This window comes from Rhinolophus sinicus, linkage group LG12 (assembly GCF_036562045.2).
Source record: "Rhinolophus sinicus isolate RSC01 linkage group LG12, ASM3656204v1, whole genome shotgun sequence".
Classification (NCBI taxonomy): Eukaryota; Metazoa; Chordata; class Mammalia; order Chiroptera; family Rhinolophidae; genus Rhinolophus; species Rhinolophus sinicus.
Genome location: NC_133761.1, coordinates 34,429,588 through 34,455,784, shown reverse-complemented (window position 1 = coordinate 34,455,784; position 26,197 = coordinate 34,429,588). Strand labels below are relative to the sequence as shown.

At 40.0% G+C, this 26,197-nt stretch overlaps 1 protein-coding gene across 1 annotated transcript in view; it reads left to right on the top strand.

The window, feature by feature from the left end:
* The first annotated feature begins 413 nt into the window (after positions 1-413).
* The window catches only part of SDC2 (syndecan 2), a 129,368-nt gene continuing 103,584 nt past the window's right edge, over positions 414-26,197 (top strand). The window contains exon 1 of the mRNA XM_019716602.2: positions 414-1,080. Within this exon, the coding sequence (XP_019572161.1) occupies positions 1,021-1,080 (60 nt within the window). The 5' untranslated portion in view covers positions 414-1,020. The remainder of the gene's footprint in view (positions 1,081-26,197) is intronic.

The following is a 26,197-nucleotide window of genomic DNA, read 5'->3' as shown; positions in this document are numbered from 1 at the left end:
TACAGCTTTCATGAATTGGAGATTTGCGAACACTGCTTGAAGGCATCTGTAAACTTTGTGTTTTTCCAACTCTCAAAGCAGTTTCTTTCCAGCAGTCTCATTCTCACAGGCAGAAAAGCTAAATACGTCTCTCGTTGTTTCGCCGATCTTTCTCCGAAAAAAAAAAAAAAGTGAGAAGAAAAGAGCACGGAGGAGGAGAGAGGAAAAGCGGGGAGAGAAGGGGGGAAAGGAGAGAGAAAAAGGAGCACTGGACTACTGAATGCGGACGAGCAGACCCAGAGCAGCAGTGGCGCCCAGCCGCCGGCGCCCACTGGTCCCCGGAGCTGCCAATCGTGGTGTAATCCCGTAGGAATTTCTCCCGGGTTTAGCTGGGAGTCACCCTGCCGCCTCTTCCCCAGACGCCTGGAGGAGCCAGGAGAAGCCAGCTCTGGAGGGACGAGGGTGGCAGAGAGGGAGGGAACGCGAGGAGAGGAGGAGACGAGGAGAGGAGGAGGACCGCGGGAGGGAGGCGGCGGCACGGAAGGAGGAGCGCAGCGGCTGAGCCACTAGCTGCACTCTGCCGCGCTTCCCTCCAGATACTCGGGGAGCTCCTGCCGCGCGCAGCGCGCCTCCACGCTCTGCCCCCAAACTTGAGTTGCAGCTACGTTCCAAGCCATTAAATTTATTCCTCAAAATCAGAAGCTGAGCCGCGACACGGAGAAGGAGTCCGCGGAGGAGTAAAACAACAGCAGAGCAAGAAGAGATCCAGAGAGCAGCCTCCCCGGAGCAACAACTCGGCGTCGAGTGCAGAAACCAACAAGTGAGAAGGCGCCGCGTTCTCGGGGCGCAGCGGAGGACTCGGGAGCAGTCACAGGAGGAGGCAGCGAGTGCCTCCGAGGCCGGAGCGGGAGCCCTCGAGCCCGAGCCGAGGTCCCCGCGGCTGCTCTGCTCCAAGTCTCTCTGCGCGGGCTGCGCCGGGCAGTGGGCAAGAAGCTTCATTTCTTCAAGCGGCGGCTGGGAGCAGCCGGTCCTCGGGGGAATATGTGGCGCGCTTGGATCCTGCTTACCTTGGGCTTGGTGGCCTGTGTATCGGCGGAGTCGGTGAGTAGGCCAGGCGAGGGTCGCGCGCGCCGAGGCCGAGTGGAGTCCGCAGAGCCGGCGGGAATCGGGGAGCGCCACCTGGGGCTTCCCACCGCCCCACACCCCCACACGCGGCGCTCGTCCCCCGGGGAGCTACTGGGACAAACGCGCTCGCTCCTCCATCCGTTTCCACTTTCCCTTCCCGCAGAAAAGCGCCGCTCGCTGGAGTTGCCCCGAGATCCCTGGGGATGAGGGCGCAAGAATCGCAGTTTTGTCAAACCGCAGAGGCCCCGAAGTCACTCCCAGCTGCTTCGCCTTGGGAGGGTCTTGCTGCCTTGCCCGGGAAGGTCTAAGGGGAAAGGGTGGCCGAGATGGGAGCCTGCATAGGGCTCGCGGGGGAAGAGGTCCCCTCCACGCACTCCCCGAGACCCAGAGTGACCTGTAAACTTTGAGGTCCCTTCCTCCTCACACCATGTCCCCACGACATCTTTCCTACTCGATTGAATGCAAGTTCTGGGGGAGATGGGGCCCTGATTTAAGAAACCCGCGTGTGTCGGGAGAGGAAAGTTTGCAAAAGTTCTTTTGTTTGATGTTCCCGGTGGCTGGGGCGAGGGAGCAGACACTACGTGGAATCGTTGCCCGCCGAGGTGCAGTCCACGGTCCTGCGGGGGCGGAGCGGAATGGCCGGAAAATGCTGGGGTGCCGGCCTCTAGAATCCCGGTCTTGCGGCGATCCTCTGCTCCTTGAGGGGCGGAGAACGGCCGGCGCGGACGCTTAGGGACAGGAGGACATTTTAATACGGATTACACGAGTGCAGCACACAGGGCGAGGCGGGGTGCGTGTGACACGGGGTCGCCTGGCAGCTCGGGGACCCAGGCTTCCAGTCCGCCATGCTCGCTGTCGCGGGCCCTGGCGGGGGTGCACCCCAGGCTGAGAGGACTCTTTTCCCGCCGGGGCAGGCTGCGGGTACTTGGTGTCCAGCAGTGGGAATTTGGTTTCTCCTTCTTTGGGTGGGTTTCGGGGGCTGGAGCTTGTTTCCCTATGTCGCCCAAAGAGCGCCCTCTAATGGGACTGGACTTCCCCTGGTCTGTGAAGGCTCCTACTTGGGAGCCCAGAGCTTTGTCTAGCTAGGTGAAAGCCCAAGCACCCCGATTCCATCAGAGCCTCAGTGCCGTCTGGCGCCTGGGTTAGGGAGTGCAGCTGTTTCTGTTCCTTGTAGTTATCCGTATTTCTTCCCTTGCCCACCTAATACCTTATCCGTTTCTGATAAACTGAAATATTTCTTCGAAGACAAATAATGTCATCTTTAGGGGTGGGTGGTTTTGTGAGTTTCCCCCCTTCCCTATGGAGTGTTACTTCCCCCTTCTCCCTTTTTTTGAGTTGAGGCAATTTAGCATTGGGAAACCTCTTTGGCACTGAGCAGCAGATGGACATTTTTCATCAGCGTGGGAGCCTCTGTGTGGGCTAGCAGGTCTCCAAACGTTACAGGAGATTGGAGAGTACGTAGACTTAGATGAGTGTTTGGGTGCTCTGGCAGTAAAACAGAACTCTGAGCCTTATCAGTATTATTTCTCTTTGGCAAATGATCTTTAATCCATTGGGATTGGTAATCTGCCAGCCAGTTATGAACTTTGGCTTTTGTACACAAAAAGGGAGATATTCTGTTTATTTCAGAAAATCCTAAATGCTCATCATCTTGTTGCAAAACAGGGCAAAGGGAGAATTCCATCTAAAGGTTTTCAAGAGAAGCCTGCCTGAAAAGCTGTACAGAGTTAAGGAGGTCCTGTTTTGCTGAGACTTGTTCAGGATTTGCTAGGAAATGTTACTCTTTGGGGATTCTAGAAAAAGACTGTATCTTCTGCCTCACTGGATTGTTGCATAAATGAGACAGTGGTGCTCCTTAAGGAAGCTTTTTGGTTGAACTATATATGTCCTCCCTAGGGGCACCTTTCTCCCAACTCTGTGTCTTTGGGGTTCTAATATTTCTCATTTCCAACCAGAATTGGGTGCTTTCCAAGTGAGCAGCTTTGCTTAGTAGATACTGTTTCCAATAATTGGAATATCATCCAAAAGCGTGATTAGATATTTTTAAAATGTCAACTTAGAGACTCTAGCAGAGTCTTTGTTAGGCAATGAGTCAGTGGTTCTCAATAAAAGCTGTTTTAAAACCCAGGATGGCTAATAGTCCATATAAATTACTTTTCAGTTTTTATGTTTCATGTGTAGCAGCATAAATGTATGCAAAGTTGAAAGACATAATTTTGAAACATTAAGTCATTATAGCACATTATTTCCAGTACTTTGCATTTTAATTTGAAAACTGCTTACTGTTAACTGGGAGTAAGAAGTAATGATGGAATGAGCTTAAGTCTCTCTTTAAAAGGAAGAAAGGAAAAACATTTGCAGTTAGTGAATTCTTTAGTTTAAACTAAGCTCAAGGGGGAAAAAAAAAGATTCTCAGGAGCCTAGGCTCAAGGCTGTCTGAAGAGGACGTGGTGGCCCTTCCTGTATGGACGCTAGAGACAGCAGCGATAGCCTGTTCAGGGTGATGCGTTCACACTTTTCACGGGCAGGTTAGGACTTTCACTGTGGGAACGCCATGCGAGGGGAAAGACTGAGTGTGGTGGTAGTGATATGCTGCTGTTTCTCTGTTTTTACATGACTGTTTAGCTTTAGGAATAATATATTGCAGGCTGCTATAACTGCATAATTTGAACTGGAAATATGTTTAAGAAAAGGAAGCGTTTAAACTAGTGGAATTTACACACATGTTTAGATGTGTGTAAATTAAAAGAAGCTGTCAAGTCATTTGGACCCATGCATTACCTCTCAGTGTATTATGAAAGGAAGGCTTTGGAAAGTTTGCATTGGAAGGAAAAATAAAATTGAAACCATATAACCTTTTGCAGTTCTCTAAAAAAATATATTTTGGCTGTTCAAGTAATGAAACAAATTACTTTTGCAAGGGAATTTTATAGAAACAAGGGCTCTTTCTCTGTTAGTTGGATATTAGCAGTAGGTAGATGTTATTTAAGAAGGAAAGATCTTATAAGATCAGACTTGCAGAAGATGGGTGTCCCAGGAGGAATTTGAGTACGCCCTCCAACTATTACTTTTGGGACCTGGCATAGTTTTGATGGTGCTCGCCTTTCGAAAGACTGTAACATGATTACTCAAATGGTGCCTTAAATAATCATTTGTTTGGAAAAGATTTCAAAGGATTATCTAGCTTTTTTCCTGGGTGGGACTAGTTTTCACTTTTCCCGAATCCCCCAGACCTGACTAGCCAGCTGCATGTGTCCTGAGGTCTCCTCAGGTTGTCAAGGCCCCTGAGGCTGACCCAGCCACACAGAGCCTGGCCAGCTCTGTCGTTTAACTTTATAGGGAGTCTGGTCAGGCCACTGTGCTATTGGCATGTCAGCTGGCAGTGATCCAATAGTTCATGTGAGGAATTTCATCTGAGTTTAGATTCTCATGAGACTGTCCTTCCTCCATTTCCAAAAATCAAACTAAAGGATCTCGCCCATCATTTCCTTCTTCCCAAAACAGAAGACTTACCATTCATGCCACTGTCAACAGTACATTCCAGTATCTCAAAAATCACCTACGTCTTCAATGGATCAGAAGCCAAAATAAAGTTTTAAAGAAAAGCAAGAAGTAATGAAGAAAGAAAGAGCCTTTGCTGAAAAGAAGCTACTCTTATTTAACTTTTTCAGTCAACTGTGCCAGTACCATTTCTTAATTCTAGTCCTTTGGGTTTGAATGTTGAAGACGTCCTTGACTCATTTGTCTTTGTTGACTTCCAAATCCACCTATGTGTTGTTCATTCCACAGATATTTATTCAGCATCTACTGAGTGCTCAGGATGAAGCAGTGAGCAAGCCAGGCAAGCCCCTCTGTCTTTTGGGAGCTCACATTCTAGTGATCCAGATAGCTTTCCCATTCCATTTTTTCTTTCTTGGGGCCTGACCAGGTCATGCCTTCATGCTAACAGCCTTATAGTTGCCCTTCCTGGCTCAGATGCTCACCTGCTGTTTGATTTATCCTGTATTGCTTTGATTGTGTTGCCCATGCTCCACTAATTCCGTACTTTGTTATCATGGTGTGGAGTCTCAATATCTCTGTTAGATTCATAAGATGCTCCATAGTATTGCTCCTTCCGGCTTCTCCCCCCTTGATTGCTCTGTCATGTTTCTGGGCCTTGGCCCACTAGTCTCACTGTCAAGAACACTCCTAGGACCCCACCTCCTCAGTGTTTCTCCTTTCAAATTTGAGTCAAATTTGTTGACTCAAATCCAAGCTCCAAATCGCCTTGTGTGACTGATGCAGCCCTTGTTTTTATCTTTCTGTAAACAGGTAGACTGATCATCAGAATTACTGTAAGTATATAAAAATACAAATTTCAGGGCCTCCTTTTAGATCTACATAATCAGAAACTTGAAAGGGGGCAGAGCTGTCCGTATTTTTATGAAGCATCGCAGATAATTCTAATGACTCATTCACATGTGGGAATCACACACATACTTTACCCCTGATTCCATGCAATTTTGTTTAAGACCCAAGGCTTCCAGCAGTAAGAAGCTCTGTGAGCCTGGGGGCTACGGTTGAGCGCAAAGGGCTTGGGAGGTGGACAAACCTGGGTTCAGGTGCTGATACTTTGCCACTTACTTAGTATAGTAGGACTTGGACATGCTAAACTCCGAGTCACTTAAAAAGCTACATACGATCAAATATGTGGTGATGGAAGGAGAACTGACTCTGGGTGGTGAACACACAAGGGGATTTATAGATGATGTAATACAGAATTGTACCCCTGAAATCTATGTAACTTTACTAACAATTGTCACCCCAGTAAACTTTAATTAAAAAAAAAAAGCTACACATGAGTTTGTGTATAAATTGGACCTAAGAATGCCTTTATAACATAACTGTTGTGAACATAAAATGAGGGGGCATAGAAATGGTGCTTGAGACACAGAGGTACTACTAAGTGTTTTTTTTTCTTCCTTTGTCAGCCTCTGTTTTCTTGGCTATGAAACTAGGGCGCCATTTAAGGTATTCTTAAGTCCTCTCAGCACTCTGACATTCTAGAGATGTTGGTGCCCTCTGAGGGGAAGGCCCTTGTTTCCACACTTTTGACCCCTGAGGTAAACACCTGTTGATGCTATGTGTTTCAGTGCAGGTGCCCATGGTGGCCAGGGCAGTCAGGGTTGGTTGCTCCTGCTGCATCTCGGCTTCCCTCTGGTCCCTGAAGGCATTGTGGTCTGGGGTTAACTGATTCCAGCAGCTGGGGGAGTGGACCTGGACTAGTTTGCCAGTTTTGATTCTCTAGACCTCAGTTTCCTAAACACTGCAGTGTTGGTGTGAAGAATAAACAAGCCATTGATGTCAAGTCCCGCATATCGTCAGTGTACATTCATGCTTCCTTCGACTGGGTTCAGATTCCAGCATGTAGGAAGGAGAGAGTTACATGTGCATTGCATGGCGGAGCACCACTGGTCATCTAGAATGAGGTAGCAGGGGTGGTGAGGGAGTGCTGGGGAGCTGGGGGCCAAGAAAGGGAGTATTTTTTTTAAGGGTAGACATGCATGAAATTTCTCCTTTTAGCAATTTGAGCTTCGGATTTTACTATTAAAAATCTCCACTAGGTTTTGACAAGTCTGTTTCTAGGGAAGCATTAGCTTTAGCAACAAGGCTAGAGGGGTGACTGCCTGTGAATAGGAAAGAACACTGCTGAAATAGAATTGTGAATGTCTGTTTTTCTTGAGTATCTCAAAGAATTGGTAGGACTAGAAGAAGGGGAGAAGCCTGAAAATCTTTGGAGGTTTCCTATTTGAATTTCGTATTAGCAGAGTGAGACCCACCGGCATGCAGTTGGTGATGTAAGAGCCACTTCGTGGTCTTGGACTCAAAGCTATAGAAAAATTTATTGAAGACAAAGATGTTTTCATATTTCTTTCCTCTGCTGTTGAACCTGTTCTGTGAAAAATATCACAAAGATGCAGTAAATGTGCCCTTTACAAAGCATTTGGATGTTTCTTTTCTTATAGTGATATAGGTATGTTAAATACAAATAGTGCTGACATTTAAAGAGTAGAAGCAAATAATAGAATTTAGTCTCATGATAAGAATGACACATGGAACAAGATATCCAAGGAATGTGATTTTTTTCACGTTCTTACCAAAAAATGAGTAAAAGTTAAATATGTATTTTTGTGTGATTTATTATTAAATGTAAAGACCATAAAAATAAATGTACAATATACTAGAAGAACTTTCTGTCTTTAATATTTATTTTTTTCTGTAGTGCTGCAGGGTGTGATTAGAGAAATGTTATGGTTAACCTAATCAATAAGTAATTATCAAGCTCCTGTCAAATACTTACTATTTTATTATTGAAGCAAAGAATTTATTCACATTACAGAAAAGTAAGTGATTTCTAATAGCTGATGGTAATCAGTTAACTTGAATTGAGTATCCATGAGTACTAGAATTCTATATATCACTCTGAACGTTCATGATCTAATGTCTAGCATTTTCCCATATACGAGGTATGATCGAGAAATATGGTGAATGTTTAAATAAAAAAGTGTGTTACAGTAAAAGACACATTGCCATTAATCCCTCTCAAAACACTCCCCCTCACTAGGAACACACTTCTCCCATTGTTCTTGCCACTTTCTGAAGCAGTTCTGGAAGTCCTCTTTCATGAGTGAGTGTCTTTAGTTGCACTGTTGTGGCTGCCTTCATGTCCTGAATCAATTCAAAATGTTTTCCTTTCATGGTCATTTTGACTTTGGGGAAGAGCCAGAAGTCACACGATGCCAGATCTAGTGAATAAAGTGGATGAGGACACATCGTAGCATTTTTATTTGACCTAAATTGCTATACTAGAAGGAGCCATGTGTGACACAGAGCCTTTCCGTTGTGATCACAAAATCTGGTGAATGCTGCTCCCGAATGCCATCCATCGGAAGGACAAACATCTTCAATATGGGAAGTGGAACGTCGAACCTTAGTAACAGTGTGTAACAAGTTTCAACTTGTTTGGTGCAGTCAGTCGGGTGTGAGCTACAGTTGAGAGAAGGTGGGTTTTAAAGTAGCCGTAAATCATCCTCCATCATGACAATGCTCCGTTTCACACATCATTTCTGGTATATGGCAATTTCTGTCAAATAAAAACATTATGGTGTGTCCTCATCCACCTTATTCACTGAATCTGGCATTGTGCGACTTCTGGCTCTTCCCCAAAGTCAAAATGGTTCAGGACATTGAGACAGCCACGACAGTGCAACTAAAGACACTCATGAAAGAGGACTTCCAGAACTGCTTCAGAAAGTGGCAAGAACGAATGGGATGAATGTGTTCGAATCGAGGGGGAGTATTTTGAGGGGGAATAATGGCAATGTGTCTTTTACTGTAATCAATTTTCTCAGTTTTCTCATCTGTAAAATGGAATATCCTAAAATAGGTTCTTAGGATTATGTGAGACAAAATAGGTAGGAACTTCTGACACAGAAGCTCTGTGTTACATGTATGTTGTTGTTATTCTAATTCCTGGTTTTCTGCCTCCCTAGAGAGCAGGGGATTGGCACACTAAATGGACTCCTCTGATTAGCTCCGGTCCAGAGGGAGGCCTAAGATATGCATGATCCAGCCTGATTTTTCATACTGGGGCTCTCTTCTCTGACTTGGGGTAGCCTAGCTCTGTGATGAGATATTGGGGATATGCTTGTTCTCAGCTTTTCTCTAAATGTGGATGATGTGAGAGAATATGCCATTGATTAATTCTGTCCCATGAATGGTTCCTTACAGGGGCTGGGTGAATCTGTAAGTGTTAAGATGTGAATAGCCCACCTTTTCCAGTAATTTTACCTCTACAAATCTATCCACAGGAAATAATTATAGCCAGGTAAATATATTTGTTGAAGCATTACTTACATTAGCTAAAAAGTGGAAGCAGCCTGAGTGTATACTAATAGAGGGATGGTTAAATAAAAGATTCTAATTTATACATTAAATATTATACAGCCATTAAAATGTATTTGAAGAATGTTATAACTTGGAAACTGTTTGCAACAGACAAAGAAGTTGGATATAAAATTATAGTAAACCTTTAGTTATAGTAAATAAATTACACACACACACACACACACACAGAGGGTGCCAAAAAAATGTATACACATTTCAAGAAAGAAAAAAACTATATTAAAATTATGCTGATGGTAACCACTTTGAGCACCTCTTGTAATTGCAGAAGTCAAATGTGACTTGCACTGATCTTTTGTTACCGGTATATATTGAGTATTACAATTTTAATAAAGTTTTTTCCTTAAAATGTGTATACTATTTTTTGGCACCCTTTGTGTGTGTGTGTATATATATATATATATACACTATATATATGCAAAAACCTGTACATGTGATAAAAATGGATAGCACTAAATACACACATACATACACACAAACAAATAGGTATAAAACCAGGGAAATCTGAATAAGATTGGTGGATTGTATTAATGTCAATATCCTTGTGATATTTACTATAGTTTTATAAATCGTTACCATTGGGGGAAATTGGGTAAAGGGCACAATAGATTCTCTGTATTATTTCTTACAACTTCATGTGAATCTACAATTATCTCAGCGAAAATTTCAATTAAAAAGTAGCACCAGACCTAGACGGTTTTACATGTAAGTTCCCTGGGCTTTCAAGGAAGAGACACTAAATGAATTTTTGTTCCGGAGCTTAGAGAAGGACAGAAGGCTGTTCTTTTTCATTTTATGGAGTTAGCATTACTCTATGTTCAAACCAGACAAGGAGAGCACAAAGAAACTAATCTGCAGGTCAGTTTCACTTAGGATCACAGATGCCAAAATTTTGAATAGAATATTATCAAACTAAATGCAGCAGCTTATTAAGAGAATAATGATGAGCCCAACTAGGATTTTTCTAAGGAATGCGTCAACAGCATCAGAAAAGCAATGCAGCTACTAACTTTAAGGGAGACAACAATATGATCATTTCAACAGATGCAGAAAAGCATCTGGTAAAAGTTTATATAGCTGTTAATACGTATAACGGTCTCTAATTTCTGGTTAACTGAAGGTGTACTATATTAGGGTTAGTACATCTGTGCTGATGGCTCAACTCACTTGACTTGTTTAGGAACCAGAAGGCCACTGTTTACTGAGTTGTTAGGCAACAGTCTCTAGTTACATGGGTGACAGGTGTGTGACGTGCCGTAAAGTATGGGTCACAACGTATACAGATTTTAATTCATATGAAGTTGTGTTCCAGCATTGCCAAGGTTCAGTTGTGTGCACTCCCAAATTAAGATAACACAGGAGATGATCTTGCAGGCTTTGGAATCAGGTGTATTGAGGTTCAATTTCTGGTATAATCACCGAAAAGCCATGTGACCTTGGGGAAGTTTATCATCTCTGAGTTTGTTTTTTCAGTGTTAAACTGGGGGTATAATACTATGCTTTTTGGTTATTCTGAAGGTTAGCCTCAATGATAACTCAAAACTTCTAACACAAAACCTGACCCACAGTAGGTGTTGTAAACACGTGTTTTTCTTCTAGCTTTAAGTTTTGTGATTCTGGAATATATTATATATGCATAAATATGTATGCATATGTTTCTAGTTTCTTACTTGCATTCTGACCCTTCACATCAAAGGACATATATTTTCACAAATTTGTGACCAATTTATTTTTACCAGGCAAAGTGTGATGCTGAATTCAACTTTTTCTTTCCTCCGTCATCCAAGTTTCAATATCAGAAAAGCAATGCAGTTATTCACAGTTTAAGGGAGCTAAATTACATTCAGCTAAAGCTCAGAATAGACTTGTATACAAGTTGGAAATTTAGTTAAGACTTGAGAATCTAATGTATTACTTGGGATTGTAATTGTAAAATGCTTAAATAAGGTCAAATTGGAACCTTACATTGTAAACCCTGGTTTATCTCTTAAGTTTACTAATGATTTGAAATCTTAACTTTATTTATGTTCCACTTCTGAACTCATTTAGATTAAGAGTGGTATTTTATTTGATTACATTAGATTTGATTAGATTTTGTGATTGCCCTGATTAGTTAGTAAATGAAGCTTTATGTTTGCTAAGTCAGTCAGTTAATAGTTAACTCATGTTACTACATACTTACCAAGGGTATAGCTCTTTGTTGGTCTTGCAAGTTAAAAAGAAACTATGACATGATGCCTACTTTCAAGCAACCATTATCTATCTTTTGATTATTTAGGGTAATTGAAGATGGGTTGGGCCCATATTTAACATGCATTATATGTAAAATATGCATCAGTTTGTTTTTGTCTGCATCTAGTTAGACATATCTAGCAATCAAAACTGCCAAAGAACTATAATTGAGAAGGATAAGAAGAACCTCTTGTAGAAGAGAAGTCATTGCTTTCCCAGAAAAACAAAAACAAAACCTTCCCTGAAGTGGCAAAGTGTTGGAGAAAAATCAGAATTCTATTTGATGACTCCAAGACACTTGATTTTCATATTTTTCTCTACTTGCTCTCGAAGGAAAGACTTCTGAGAGTTCAAATGTACAAAAGATACAATGAGCAAGAAATTATTTAGAACCTGAATAATATATTGATTTTATATCAGGATAGAAAGAAACCTTACATGTCACCAGTTTGATTCTCCATACTCTATAAGCTTTGGGCTCTTAAAGGTGAGAGCTGAACCTTATATTATGTGTTAAGATAAAAACTCTTAGCTAATGAATGAAAGAGGTATAAAAGTGTATAAATAAAAGGTATAAAAGGGATGGTTCTCATTATATTCTTTTGAATTCTGCTTTTTCAATATGTAACAATGGTTTTGAGAGCTGGAATTGACTTTTACAAGGAAACATATCTGGAGAGGCTTAAGTGATTTGTCCAAGAGCGCATAGTTAGTGGTAGAGGTCTAGGTTCGGCCTTGACTATCTGACTTGTAAGTATTTTTTTCTTACCATGTAACATTCCCTTCTGGTTCCTTCTTCTTCCTCATTCCCCACATTAATGATTAGCACTGAATAAACTTACTTTGGGTACATGTTTGATCAATAAATGAAATACCAAATGGAGCATACACTATATGTTACATACTCTGTATCAATGTGGTTAATGTGTTTTGTGCAAAATGAATAACTTAAGGTGATGTTTAGAAAATTCCTCAGTTTTGCTCCAGCTAACTCTTTTATTTGTGAACCTTTTTGGCTGATTAGGGGAGGTGAGCTGAGAGCACTGGGATTTGGAAGACCCCAAGAGGTCAAGGACTGAAGTAAAGTTGATTTGTAAATCTTGGGAAGATTCTGTGGATGTGTAGGCAGAAAAGGAGATAAAAGCTCCCTGGAGATAAGAGTCAAAACTAGAAGCAAAATCCTCATGAATTAATATCGCATTTAATTGGGGGAAAATAGCTGCTATTGTAGGTTAAGGGAAGAAGAGCATTCCTTGGATTTTTATACTAATGATACGTGAATGCCTTCCAGGAAGAGAGAGTCTGAGGTACTAATGGCTCAGGTAAAAGCACTTTTTCACTTAGTTCTTTCTGCCAGTGTTGGAGGTAGGTTCATCTTTTTTCCCAACTTTTTTTTTTTTTTTTAATGCTGCTTTTGTATTAATATATTTGAGTCATAGTTTTTCAGAAAATGAGTCTTTGAGATGATATTTTTAAGAAATGAATTTATTAAAAGGCAATAACAAAAATTACTACTACTCTGATCTGCTTTACTTTGAATTATGACAGGCACTTTCCATTCATTGTCTCCTAACTGTCCTATAATTGCTAGGCAGTACTACTTGACAAGGCTGCTTGTGATCCAGCAGATGTTAGATCCTCAGCTTTTGTAGCTTTAAATAATCCTGACATGATACTATAATCTTTCAAGAGAGCAGTGAAAGTGTTTAAACGTATAACCACTTTTTAATGCAGTCTAATGGGTGCAGCCCTGAGTAGTAAAGTGTCAGACCCTTATTTGCATTGGTTGGCCTAATAGGTCACTATATGCTGATTTCTTTAAAACATTTAGCATATTACTTGATGGCTCCTCTCCACAAGTAGAATTAATAGGAATCTCTTTAAATCCCAGCTCTGCTGGTATCTGTATGACTTTGGGCAGGTTACTCAGTCTGTGCCTCAGTTTTCTCGTCTGTAAAAAGGAGCTGTCACAGTAGCCACAATAGAGATGCTGTGGATTAATGAGTTACTGCATGACAAGGATTTAGAAGAGTGCGCTGTGTGGAGTCAGCCCCAGCCTCAGTGTTAACACCAATTACAATGGATGGCTCATTAGATGATTAAAGAAGAAAGGACCGTTTTTGAGGTTTTGAACCTGAGACTGAGAAGAATGACGGTGCCACTGACCAGATGGGAAAGACAGAAGGAGAAGCTGCATTTTTTTCCTCTTTCTTTTCTTTTTGTGTCTGTTGTGTTTTGGTGGAAAGAGGAGCCATTTTAGCCTCTCTAGCTCTTAGAGCTCATCTGGATAGTGACGGGCATGTTCTAAATTGGTGATTGTCAACCCTTTCTGCACTTTAAATTCACCGAGGGAGCTTCTAAAAGCTATCTATGCCTGACCCCACCTGGGACCAATTAAGTCAGAATCTATGTGGCTGCAGCCCAGCTATCTGTTTGTAAAAGCACCCTAGGTGATTCTAACTTCGAGAAGGTTTGAGAACCACTGCTCTACATGCATTTCTTGGTCTCCTCCAGCTTAGGAGGGAAGTCTAGCAGGTCATATTTTGTCCTCTTAAACCATTTTCTGTACTGCTTACGACTAACACATGCAGTGCAGTGGCTCACTGGACTGATCTGCTCTTCACCTTCTGCACTGAGCAGAATTGGGAAATGCTTGCTCCTTTCCAGCTTCTTTTCTCCCCTTCTCTTCAACATCTTTTTGTGCTGGCTCATACTTTTCTGATAGTTATGTTGGTAGATTATGATACATTTGAGAACTCTTAGACAAGAGATTGTATGTATATGTATAAGTTAAGTTTATCTGAGGATGTCTTTTAAAAAAAATTGAAATAGTTCCTTTTCCAAAGGACAACTTTCCTTAGTGGAACAAAAGATACTTGTCTTCTTGGCCTAGTTGCAGAAAAGCATGTTTGGTCAGCTTATTAGATTTGCCTGAGCTCATGTTTTGAACAGAGATTGTGTGTTTTACTGAGTGGAAATGTATTCTAGGACTTTTTGGATAATGTATAGGCTCTACACACGTCCCTTAATGATAGCCCTCTTATTGTAACTGTACTTCAGCTATTTGGACCTGGTTCAAGTCAAATTAATTCCATGAACTATACTGTTTTTGGTTGAAGTAGGGAAGAGAGTGCTTTAGGCTGTCCTGTAAATAAGGCATCTGAGTTGTCTTTAGTTCTTGCTTCAGTAAAAAAGCAGCAGCCCATTATCTAACCTATTCATGGTTTACTTTGTTCAGATGTCTCATTTGGGAGCATGTTTGCCCTCACTCAACTCGGAAACACAATTTTCCATCGCTTGAATAAAAGGGGGTATCTTTAATTGACTTGGAAAAAAAAACCACCTCATTTAAGAATTCTAGAGTTCTTAAAGCCTTTACAAATTGCTCTGCCGGATAACATTAAAATGCTGACCCTTTAGAAACTGCCACTCAATATGTATCTGTCCTACAATAGAGTTGGAAGAAGGATTATTCTGAGCAAGCTGTTAAAATGGGCCATTTGCTATGATTCATAGGCTTTTAATCCCAATAATTCTATAATATCTAGAATAAAATTCAACATTACTGTTTATAATTTTGGCGATGATAAGGATAAATGTGTGTTTACAAAGTATTGAGCGTGCACGTACACTAATCTCAGTGGAAATGTGAGTTACACTCTTTCCTCTCAGTATACTCTGACTGCTAGATGTTCCAGAGCATCGATATAATACAATTTGCAGATAGAAGTGTTTGTTCTCCGTAGAAATTGAGGTCTGTTACCAGAGTCCTTAACTCTAGTATCAGTCCGTGGTTCTCAAAGTATGGACAGATCAGCAGCATGTGCATCAGCTGGGAACGTTCTATATATGCAGATTTCTGGGCCTCCAGACCAATAAAATCAGAAACTCTGGAGGTGGGGCCCAGCAATTTGAATATTAGAAAGCCCTCTGGGAGATTCTATTACATGCTGGAGTTTGAAAACTACTGAGCAGTGGCCCACGTCCATGACTGTAAAGGCACTATTAAATGAAAGCCCCTGGTTAAGGGGCCCAGATATCAGTATTTATTTTTAAGCTGCCTTGGTGATTCCAATGTGCAGCCAGGCTTGCAGGTCACTGCTTTAGGACCTTGCTACTCAAAATGTGGGTGCCAGCTCAGCAGCAGGAGCGTTACCTGGGAGCTCATTAGAAATACAGAATCTCCAGCCCCACCTGAGACTACTAAATTGTAGTTTGTATTTTAACAAGACTCCCAGTCACTCATTAGCACATTAAAGTTTGTGAAATACTGCTTTATAGAAATAGTGAGTTTTCTTATAGAAGTCAGTTCCTAGAATGCCCTAAATTTTAAAATTTGTGAGGAGGCAGAAGAGCTGCTTTGGCTTCTGCCTGGTGGTGACTCAGGGAAGCAGCCATTGGGAGAAAATGGATGGTTCCAATAGCTTCTACTTAAAAGGACCCAGGACTGTTAGATATAACAATAGCCCATAAGCCATCAGTAAGTAAGTAATAGCAGTTACGACACTTTCAGGTGCAAGTAACAAAAATCCCAACTCAGACTGGTGTAAGCAATAAAAAGGAAATTTTTAGCTCAAATAGTGAAGTCCAGGAGTAATTCTGTCTTCAGTCCTGGCTGCATCAAGAAGCTTAAGTAATGTTATTAAGCCTTGTGTTTCACATATCTTTCAAAGTTACTTTCCCCTGTTAGATTCACCCCCAGGCCTTATACTAATCAAGGTTAAGCTAAGCTGTTGTTAAAAAGAGATCCCCTATAATATAGTGGCTCAAAATAGATGAATGTTTTATTGCCCTGTGATATAACAGACAGGGCTGGTGAGATGGCTGTGTCATGCTCACATGTAGCTCTTACCTGTGGTTCTAAGGTGGCTGCTCCACCTTTAGAGTCAAGAGGAATACACAGCTTGGAAGTATACACATATCACTTCCATTTACATCCCATTGGTCAGAACTTAGTTATATGGCCATGCCAGGTGCAATGCAAGTTGGGAAATGTAGTCTCTACATGGGCAGCCATATAACCAGTAAAAATCTGGGAAGGTTATAATACTAAAGAAGGGAAGATTTTAGACCTAATGACAACCAGGGGAGACCTCTCGCTTTATGGTGTCAAGATGGGGCCTGACAAGTACAGATGAACAAATAATCTATCTCTCAGCAGTTGTAGTAGGAAGAGCTTCTTTTCCCCAACACTTCTAGTGAGAATTGGAGGATAGCTTCTCTTTGACTCTGGATTGGCCCAGCTTGACTCTCTCTGGCCTGGATCACATGCATCATCTGTGGAACTACAAGTGGAGGAAGTATCACCAGAATCCCATGGATCGAGATAGGAAAGGACGGGTTCCTCAAAGAGAAATGCAGTTCTGTTACTGGAAGGAAGAGAATGGATGCTGTTGGAACCAGACACTTTTTCCTCCCTTCACCTCTGCTCTGGCTATTATTACCACTGTGTTTCCCCAGAAATAAGACCTAGCCGGACAATCAGCTCTAATGCGTCTTTTGGAGCAAAAATTAATATAAAACCCAGTATTGTGTTAGATTAGATTAGATTAGATTAGATTAGATTAGATCCGGTCTTATATTATAGTAAGATAAGACCGGGTATTATATTAATTTTTGCTCCAAAAGACACTTTAGAGCTGATTGTCAGGCTAGGTCTTATTTTCGGGGAAACATTGTATGGTGACTTCTCTTTTCCCTTTAAAGTCCAATCATTGCCTTGTGAATTTGCCAGGGTAAGATGTTTGGCACACACACAGTTTGCCTCAGGTTACACACCCTTGAGGACCCATCTTGGATATGTACTCAGGCATCACACTCTATCCATGTCAAAATTGTATATATCTATTTGGTGATAAAATAAATATAAACAGCATGTATAGTATAGAATGAGCTTAACCTCACTCTTATTAATTGATATTTGGACCTAGACAGGAAAGGGGCGGTGCTGAAGCCAGGAATGGTGGTGGACAGTAGTCAACTTAGTATGGAGTATTTGAAGATTATTAGCATATTAGAAAAAAGACATTTAAGAACAAATTTATTTGATGAGCTTAATAAACGTAGGAGACTGTAGCAAAGTGCCTTTGATGTCTTATTTTAATGGCTGGTAAATATAAATACAGGAAAAAATAAATTTATCTGGTTGGTAAATGCTTTTTAAAAATGTTCTCAATGAAATGGTTTGCATCTTTAACTGCTAAAGATTGTATAAATAGCGGCCTTTAATACATCAAACAATGAATGTTACAAAAACAATGAATTGTGTTCGTGTTTATCCTCTCATACTCAAGAGTTTGTTTTCTCTAACAAATATTTTTTTTATACCTTACTCATTGCACAGAGGAATTGAGGTGATTTCCAAGACTGCATATCTTTCCCACAAACTTTAGGAGAAATGATGTAAATGGTTGATTTTTATTCATATGCAACCAGAGCATTCTAAAAGCATGCTATGTAATACTTTTTGAGAAAGTTCTAGTCTTAAATGATAGAAAAATAATACATAACGTTCAGAATAACATGCTGTTTCCAAACCTCTCAACTAAATGCTTATTGTCCTTTCAATAAAAATGTGGATTGCAGGCACATTTGATGTAAATGAATTAAAATTTCATTTACCCAGAACTTTGTGTATTAGGTTAATAAGATTTACCCAAAATACCACTGTTAGTGTAATAAATATTAAGAGAGCATTTGTGAGATGCTTCCTTGTATTTACTGTTTCTCTCCTTGGGCATTAACTGCTCTTGGTGAATCTTTACCATGCTGCTCTTGTTTTGTGCCTTGAGGTATAAATACAGAAAACCCGGAAGATTCAAACAAATTCCATACCATAAACTTTCGTAGATGTGCTTAGTATTCATTCAGGAGAGCCTTTTAGTTTATTTAATGTAAAATTACTTTCTTTTTGCATTCTACATATACAAGAGGATGAGTTTTTATTTTACTGGATTTTTAAACAACAATCATGAAAAGATTTTCTGGAAAAATATCATCATTTAACAAGCTCCAGGAAGATACAGTGTGATAACTTACATCTGACCCCTTTTTTTCCTGCATCTTATATTCTTTTGGACAACCAGGAAAGAAAGGGGTGGGAGCTTCCAAGGAGACAGATTTTGATTGAATAAAAGGGAGAGCTTTCTAAAAGGCAGTCAGAGATGGAGTAGACACTTCTGAGGACTGACGCTAGTAGTAGACACTAGTGAGGGCTGTGCCTGGAATCAAGCAAACATGTATTTGGATGGCCATATATTTGGGATCTTTAGAGGAGATTCGGAGCATCAGCTGGCTGGGAGATTAGCTGACCTTTACAGCTTCCTTCTAACCTTAGATTCTGTTATTCTTATGTTATTTTGAAGTGGAATGCTGATCAACTTATAATATACGGAGGTGCCAAAAAAAATGTGTACAAGTGGATACTTTGGTCAACGTTGCTTAAGCAGTAGTTCGCCGCAATCAGAAGTGTCTGGATGCTGATGGTAACGCTGATGGTCGACTACCTCTTGTAATTGCAGAAGTCAAACGTGACTTATATTCATCTTTTGTTAATAGTATATATTGAGTATTACAATTTTAATACAGTTTTCCTTTCTTAAAATATGCATACATCTTTTTGGCACCCTCTATTTTTTATTTCCTTTGCTAATAGCTTGGTCTGAAACTAGACATCCTTTGTTGCCCTTGGTTGAAGGAGTATGGCATTCTAGAGCCAACTTTCTGTTAAACTGATGGCAAGAGCTCTATTTGCCAAATGTAGGGGACGCTGTAACTATTGAAATTTGACATTGCCTCATACTTCAAGTGACCCTAACAGGTACTTAATCATGTAGAATAGCCAACTGGACTGTCTGATGTGAGCCAGAGAGGTGCGTACCTGGGAGATAAGGCAAACTCAAGTCACAGTGAGTGGCCTTGAAGGGGAAGGACTTATGGGAGAAGGAAGATAGTCTTTAGAGGTGAAGAAGCAGAGGGTCTCCAAACCAATATCAAGAGAAAGGGGCCACTGTCCGAAACTGTCAGGGGTATGGGGGGAGGTACTCTTAGCCTCCTCCCAAGCTTTCTCTTCTACACCACTTTGCTAACATGCACCAAGTAACTTTTCTTACATGGGGCAAGGACAGGAAGGCCATGTCATCACCCATGACCCATGGGGTCATAGCACAAAGCTTCCTTTATGAGGCTTAAGCAACCATTGTGAAAAACACCACAGAAACAAATCAGGGGCAGAAAGACTCCTAACAATTTCCCTACCTCTTTGCTTTTGCCCAAATAGCACTTATTTCATGTTTCGTTCTTTAATGTGAGTGAAGCAAGAGAATGCTGGATGAGTAGCCAGAGACTTGGGTTCTTATAGGCTGGCCTTTCTCTGCCAGTAACCAGCTGTGACCTCTGGCAAATCACTCCACCTCTTTTGCTGCAGGTTCCCATTTGTAAAACCTGTTTCCTATTGATCCCTGCAGCCAAACATGCTGTAGTTATTTAATGGCTATGCTCATTCTTTTTTTAAGGCAATCTTTTTTTCCCTCCCTTTACCTACTGCCTTGAAATAAAATATTTTAAATTCCTGTCCACATTTTAACATTGTATGCTGTTCTCCTCTCTTTTCCTTTGTCAGCCAAGTAAATTGGTTACAGTTGCCACTTAGAATGCAGTAATTTTTCATGACTAACCTTTTCCTCTAGAGGTGCTACTCCATCTAGCTGTTATAGCTCAGGTTTCTTCCTCCCAGATAGGAGGATGGATGTTGCTTTTGAGTATGGGAAATAGAAGTTGGAGTAGGAGGTAAAGTTCTCACAGTAGGGGAAAATGTTGTCCACCTGTTAGAGACAGGAAGTAACTGGGGTGTGAAGGCCAGCTCTCCTTGTTCTGTGGATGACAATTCTCAGCAGATTGTTTCCCCTGCATTTTAGGTTCTGAATATTACACAGTGAATATATGAGGTGTGATAAAAAAAATATGGTGAATGTTAAAAAAAAAATTATTACAGTAAAGGACCTATTGCTATTAATCTCCCTCAAAATATTCCCCCTTGCTTCTAACACACTTATCCCATCATTCTTGCCGCTTTCTGAAGCAGTTCTGAAATTCCTCATTCGAAAGTGTCTTTAGTTGCACTGTTGTGGCTACCTCGATGTCCTGAATCGATTCAAAATGTTTTCCTTTCATGGTCATTTTGACTTTGGGGAAGAGCCAGAAGTCACATGGTGCCAGATCCAGTGTATAAGGTGGGTGAGGATACACTGTAACATTTTTGTTTGACAGAAATTGCAGCATCAGAAGTGATGTGTGACATGGAGCATTTCCATTGTGATCAAAATATACAGTGAATGCTGCTGCCGAGCCATCCAACAGAAAGGCAGGGATCCTCAATATGGGAAGCGGCACATGGAACCTTAGTAACAGTGTGTGACAAGTTTCAACTTGTTTGGTGCAGTCAGTCGGGTGTGAGCTACGGTTGAGTGTGCCATAAATCATCCTCCATCATGACAATGCTCCATGTCACACATCGCTTCTCGTATACAGCAATTTCTGTCAAATAAAAACATTACGGTGTGTCCTCGCCCACCTTATTCACCGGATCGGGCACCTTGCAACTTCTGGCTCTTCCCCAAAGTCAAAATGATTCAGGACATCGAGGCAGCCATGACAGCCCAACTAAAGACACTCATGATAGAGGACTTCTACAACTGCTTCAGAAAGTGGCAACAAAGATGGGAAAATTGTGTTTGAAACGAAGGGAAGTATTTTGAGGGGGATTAATGACCACGTGTCTTTTACTGCAATACATTTTTTAAATTTAAACATTCACTGTATTGCTTGAAGACACCTCATATGGTTTTGTTGTCTAGGAATCTAATAGTTCTATTAAAAACTGGGCAAGTGAATACATTCTGAAAAGATCATGAGGCTGCGAGTAGCTCAAGTATGGTATTCTGGGGGACCCAAGGAGTTGATGAACCGCCTCTTCCAAAGGCTACATTCCACTCAGCATGATCTATTCACAAATTTTCAAATGTGAAAGTCTCCCAAATGTTTATGGAATTGCTGGCAAAAATTGCTATGAGGCAGGTGAAAAATACCTCCCACCTGTGATCATGCCATGCCCACCAGTTTACAGCTCATTAGCCCCAGGAATGCCTGAAAGAGTTTTTCGGGGATGATGGGTCTCCTTGCCCAAAGTGTTGTCCTCACCCTGCCTGTTTTAGAAAAATCCTGTGGGGAGGGGGGTGTTTTGTTAAAAATGCACATTCTTGATTCCCACCTACTGCATTATAATGTCTAAACACTGAAGTTACAGCATAATTGCTTTAGGCTGAAAGACTGCACAGCTTGGAATGACTTTCTGTAAACCCCACTTCGATGCTAAGCTTTCTGGTGTTTTTAGTTAGGGGTCTGAGTTCCTCTACAAAATGCAAAATTTGACACTGAGCTCAGGATCAAAACATACCTAGCATTATCTGGAAATTATTTATTCGTTAAAAAGGAGTTTATTTGGCCATGTAATAGGATAACTATCAAACAATATTATTTCTTTTATGCTACTTGCAGTTGATGTACATATACATGTACATAATATTTAATAGCTTTCTTGAGATATAACTCACATACCACAAAAAGTCACCCTTTTAAGTGTTCAGTTTAGTGGTTTTTAGTATTTTCATTGTTGTGCACAGTCACCACAATCCGATTTTAGAACATTATCATCACTCCCAAAAGAAACCCTCTGTCCATTCCATCCCTCACCAAATCCTAGTGGTTACTAATCTACATTATGTCTTTATTGTGTCTATAGGTTTGCCTACTCTGGACGTTTTGTATAAATGGAATCATATAATATGTGGTCTTTTGTGACTGGCTTCTTTCACTTAACATGACTTTTTCAAGGTTCATCTGTGTTGCTACATATATTAGTACCGCATTTCCCTTTATTGCCAAGTAATATTCCATTGTGTGGACATATCAGATTTTGTTTACCCACTCATCAGTTGATGGACATTTGGGTTGTTTTAACTTTTTGGCTATGACAACATTGTGTACAAGTTTTTGTGTGGACACATGTTTTCGTTTTTCTTGGCTATGTGCCTAGGAGTGGAATTGCTGGGTCATACGGTAACTCTGTGTTTAACATTTTTAGAAACTGCCAAACTTTTTCCAAAGTGGCTGTAATAATTTACGTTCCCATCAGCAGTGCACAGGGTTTCAATTTCTCCACATTCTTGCCAACACTTGTTTTTTTCTGTCCTTTTGATTATAGTCATTCTACTTGGTGTGAAGTGATATCTCATTGTAGTTTTGCATTTACCTAATGACTGAGGATGTTGTGCATCTTTTTTTCTGGTCCTATTAGCCATTTGTATTTCTTCTGGAGAAATGTTTATTTAAATTTTTTGCCTATTTTAAAATTGGGTTGTCTTATTGAATTTGAGAGTTCGTTATATGTTCTTGATACAAGTCCCTATCAGATAGACAATTTGTAAATATTTTCTCCCATTCTGTGGTTTATCTCTTCATTCTTGTGATAGGATTCTTTAAAGCACAAAAGTTTTTAATTTTCCCCCATTTAACTATTTTTGTTGTTGTTGATTTTCATATCATATATAAGAAACCATTCATTTCCAAAATGATTTATTTGCACAGGTTTATTCCCATATGTTTTAAGAGTTTCATGGTTTTACCTCTTACATTTAGGTTTAGAATCCATTTTTAATTAATTTTTGCATATGTTGTGGAGTAGGGGTACAGTTATTTTTTAATGTGGTACCCAGTTGTCTCAACACATTATGTTAAAGACTATTCTTTCCCCCACTGAATTGTCTTGGTAACCCTGTTGAAAATCAATTGGCCATAAATGTAACGAATTATTTCTGGACTCTCAATTTTATTCCACTTATCTATATGATCTATATGCAGTACTATATATACATATTTATATATATAAATATATGTGTGTTGTGTGTGTGTATATATACATATATATGTACATATATATGTACACACATATATATATATATATATATATATATATATATATAAGGGTGTAAAATAAATGGGGTGCCAAAAAATGTATACAAGTGGACACTTTGGTTAGTGTTGCTCAAGCAGTAGTTCGCCATAATCAGAAGTGTCTGGACGCTGATGGTAACCACTTTGAGCACCTCTTGTAATTGCCGAAGTCAAATGTGACTTGTATTCATCTTTTGTTATCAGTATATATTGAGTATTACAATTTTAATACAGTTTTCCTTTCTTAAAGTGTGTATACATTTTTTAGCACCTTCTGTGTATGTGTATATATATGTACATATATATCTGCATATGCACATAGAAGGAGGTCTTAAAGCAAATTTGGTATTGATTGATGTATTCTTTTGGCTTTAATTTAAAGTGGTTAAAAATGGGACAAATTAAAAAGTAGGAATTTAAGACATTAACTACGTCAGGATATTTGGCCATACCTCGGTTGGTCATGCCTCCAGCCTCAGTTGAATCCACTTGTTAGGGATACAAACAGTAGGTTGCAGAGTGGTTGGATTGCTTAGTTTTTATTCTTTTTTTTTCTTCCTTGTAAAAAGGACTGCATTACTGAATGTTTTGGAGTGGAGTGCATTTTAGATCTCTCTGTTCTTGGCCTAGCCCTGCCAGTCAGATCTTGGTTAAGTGACTTTTGTGAGCTCTGAACGCCCTCCACCTTGCATACGGATTCTTGGGCTTGAGTTTCTTCAGCTGTGAAATGAAGGAGTTTGACTAGAATCTAATGCTTCCTCCCAAACAACTTGAAATTCTGTGATTTGTGTGCATGGCCACCCTTTAAAAATGGCGTGTTTTATCCATGTCATATACACCACAAAACTGAAAGAATAAAGACATATCCTATTAATTCTCTCATTTTACTGCTGATTCTGGTGAGAAGAAACTGGTAAGCAGGTAAATGGTAGGACTGAAGCGACCAGTTCTCTTAAATTATTTAGTTTCATGGTATAAAAACCTAGTCGTGTGCTCTTTGTAATGTTTCTTTCTTATTTTATTTTTTTAATGAAACGCATGACATAGAAAAAGGAAAAGACAGATTTTGCTGTGATACTGTGTGCTTCGTCTGCCTTATGGATCTAGTAGTTAAGACGGACTTTCTTAACTTGAGAGCAGTTAAGTATAGATAAATAGCTGAAGCTTCTTTCAGAATGCCTTAATTTTATTCTTGGGTTCATGGGAATTTAGAAATATAGGCTTTTAATTGTTCACAGCTGGTGCATGAATATAGTGGTAATAATAATTAGGAATAATATGGTTCACCTCTTAAGCTGTTAATTTTAATCCACTAAATTGTTTTTTGATATGAAGTCTGGCAGAGTCTTTAAGGGGAGCATTTGGAAGAAATCCATCTTAGTTTTCAGTCAGGCAGTGTGCAAGTCCAGCTTGTCTTACTAATTTGTTATGATTTCTATGGCTTGAGTTTTCATGTCTTCTACCTAAAAGCACATAAATACACCAGCCCACACTCAACAATATCCATGCAGACATTCCCACTGCAGAGCCCTTGAGCACAAGCACCGAGTACAAGCACAAGTATAAAGCCCATATCAAGTGTGTGTGGGGAGCTGGCACCCTCTGGTGTGGCCCTCTGCAGTGGGACCAGACCTGATGGAGAGAGGAGCCTTGTTAGGAGAGTGAGTTTGCTTTGAAGCTTTTATGAATGGAGGCTGAACCCAAGTGTGGCACTCACTACTGTCTTGTGATAAAAAGAACTCTTCTAATTCCCTAGAGAGTAGACTTTAAAACCATAAAGATAATTTTATAAGTTACTCCCCTCCCCTTGCTTTTTGTAAAAGCCTCAAATTCTAAAGTATTATGACAATATTTTGGTGGTTTACTTCCCATGGTTTCTTAATGCTCCATCCATCATAGAGGAAATTTTCAAGATGTTTCAAGATGATAAATATTTATTAGAGAATAAGTATAAAAATAGAATGTATATTCTTGAAGAATGATTTAGATGGATGTTGTGTTCTGGGAAACTTTTAAGCAACAACAAAATAGATCTCTTATGAGAACATGTAATTAAATTATTTAAAAAATAACCTCTTTTACCCTGGATAATTTGGGGAGAAAAAAAATCTTAGTTATATTTCATATGTGAAAAAAAACTTAAATTCTAATTAACTATGTTTTTTTTTTAGAAGTAGTAGTGTAACATTAAGTATATGAACAAATTGATAGCTTTTCATAATTTATGCTGGCCACTAATTTGGCTGTGTTAGTAAGTAGCTGTTATCTGGAACTGAATGATTCTCATAACACATGATCTTTAGTTTTTTCATAGTAGTTCCTGGAACAAGATAGCTTTTGCCAGATATAGTTGATATAAGTATCATGCCAAAAAACGTTCGTAGGGACAATTTTTTTTTTACTTTTAAAAGTACACATTGTAAAAAAAAAAGCTCTCTTGAATCTACAAACAGACCCATTTTATGAAGTTAAGCTGTTAGTCACATTATATTTCCAGGAAAACAAGGTAGAATTGTTTTCACTTTAAAGGGCCATGGTACTGAAGTAGAGAGAGGTTGTGACTTCATGGAAACACTAGATCAGAATAGAAATTAGTGTGTGATCCATAAATTTAGCAGTTTCCAAATGGGTGATTTTTGCTGCATTACGCACTTTTACTTTTTCTTGAAACTGTTTATCAGAGTGAACAGAGGAGCAGTAAGAATTCCATTACTGAGTCCTACATCCCTGCCTCTCAAAGAGCCTCTTTTCCCATCCCAAGCTGTTTATGTACCAGCAGCATGTGGACACTGTGCATGCTTATGTTTTAAGTATTTGCTTCTGGAGAGCCAGCTTGAAAAATAAAACAGAAAAATCCATTGGCATTTTAAGAGGTGAATCCACAGAAGATGTTGTTTGCAATGTGCCG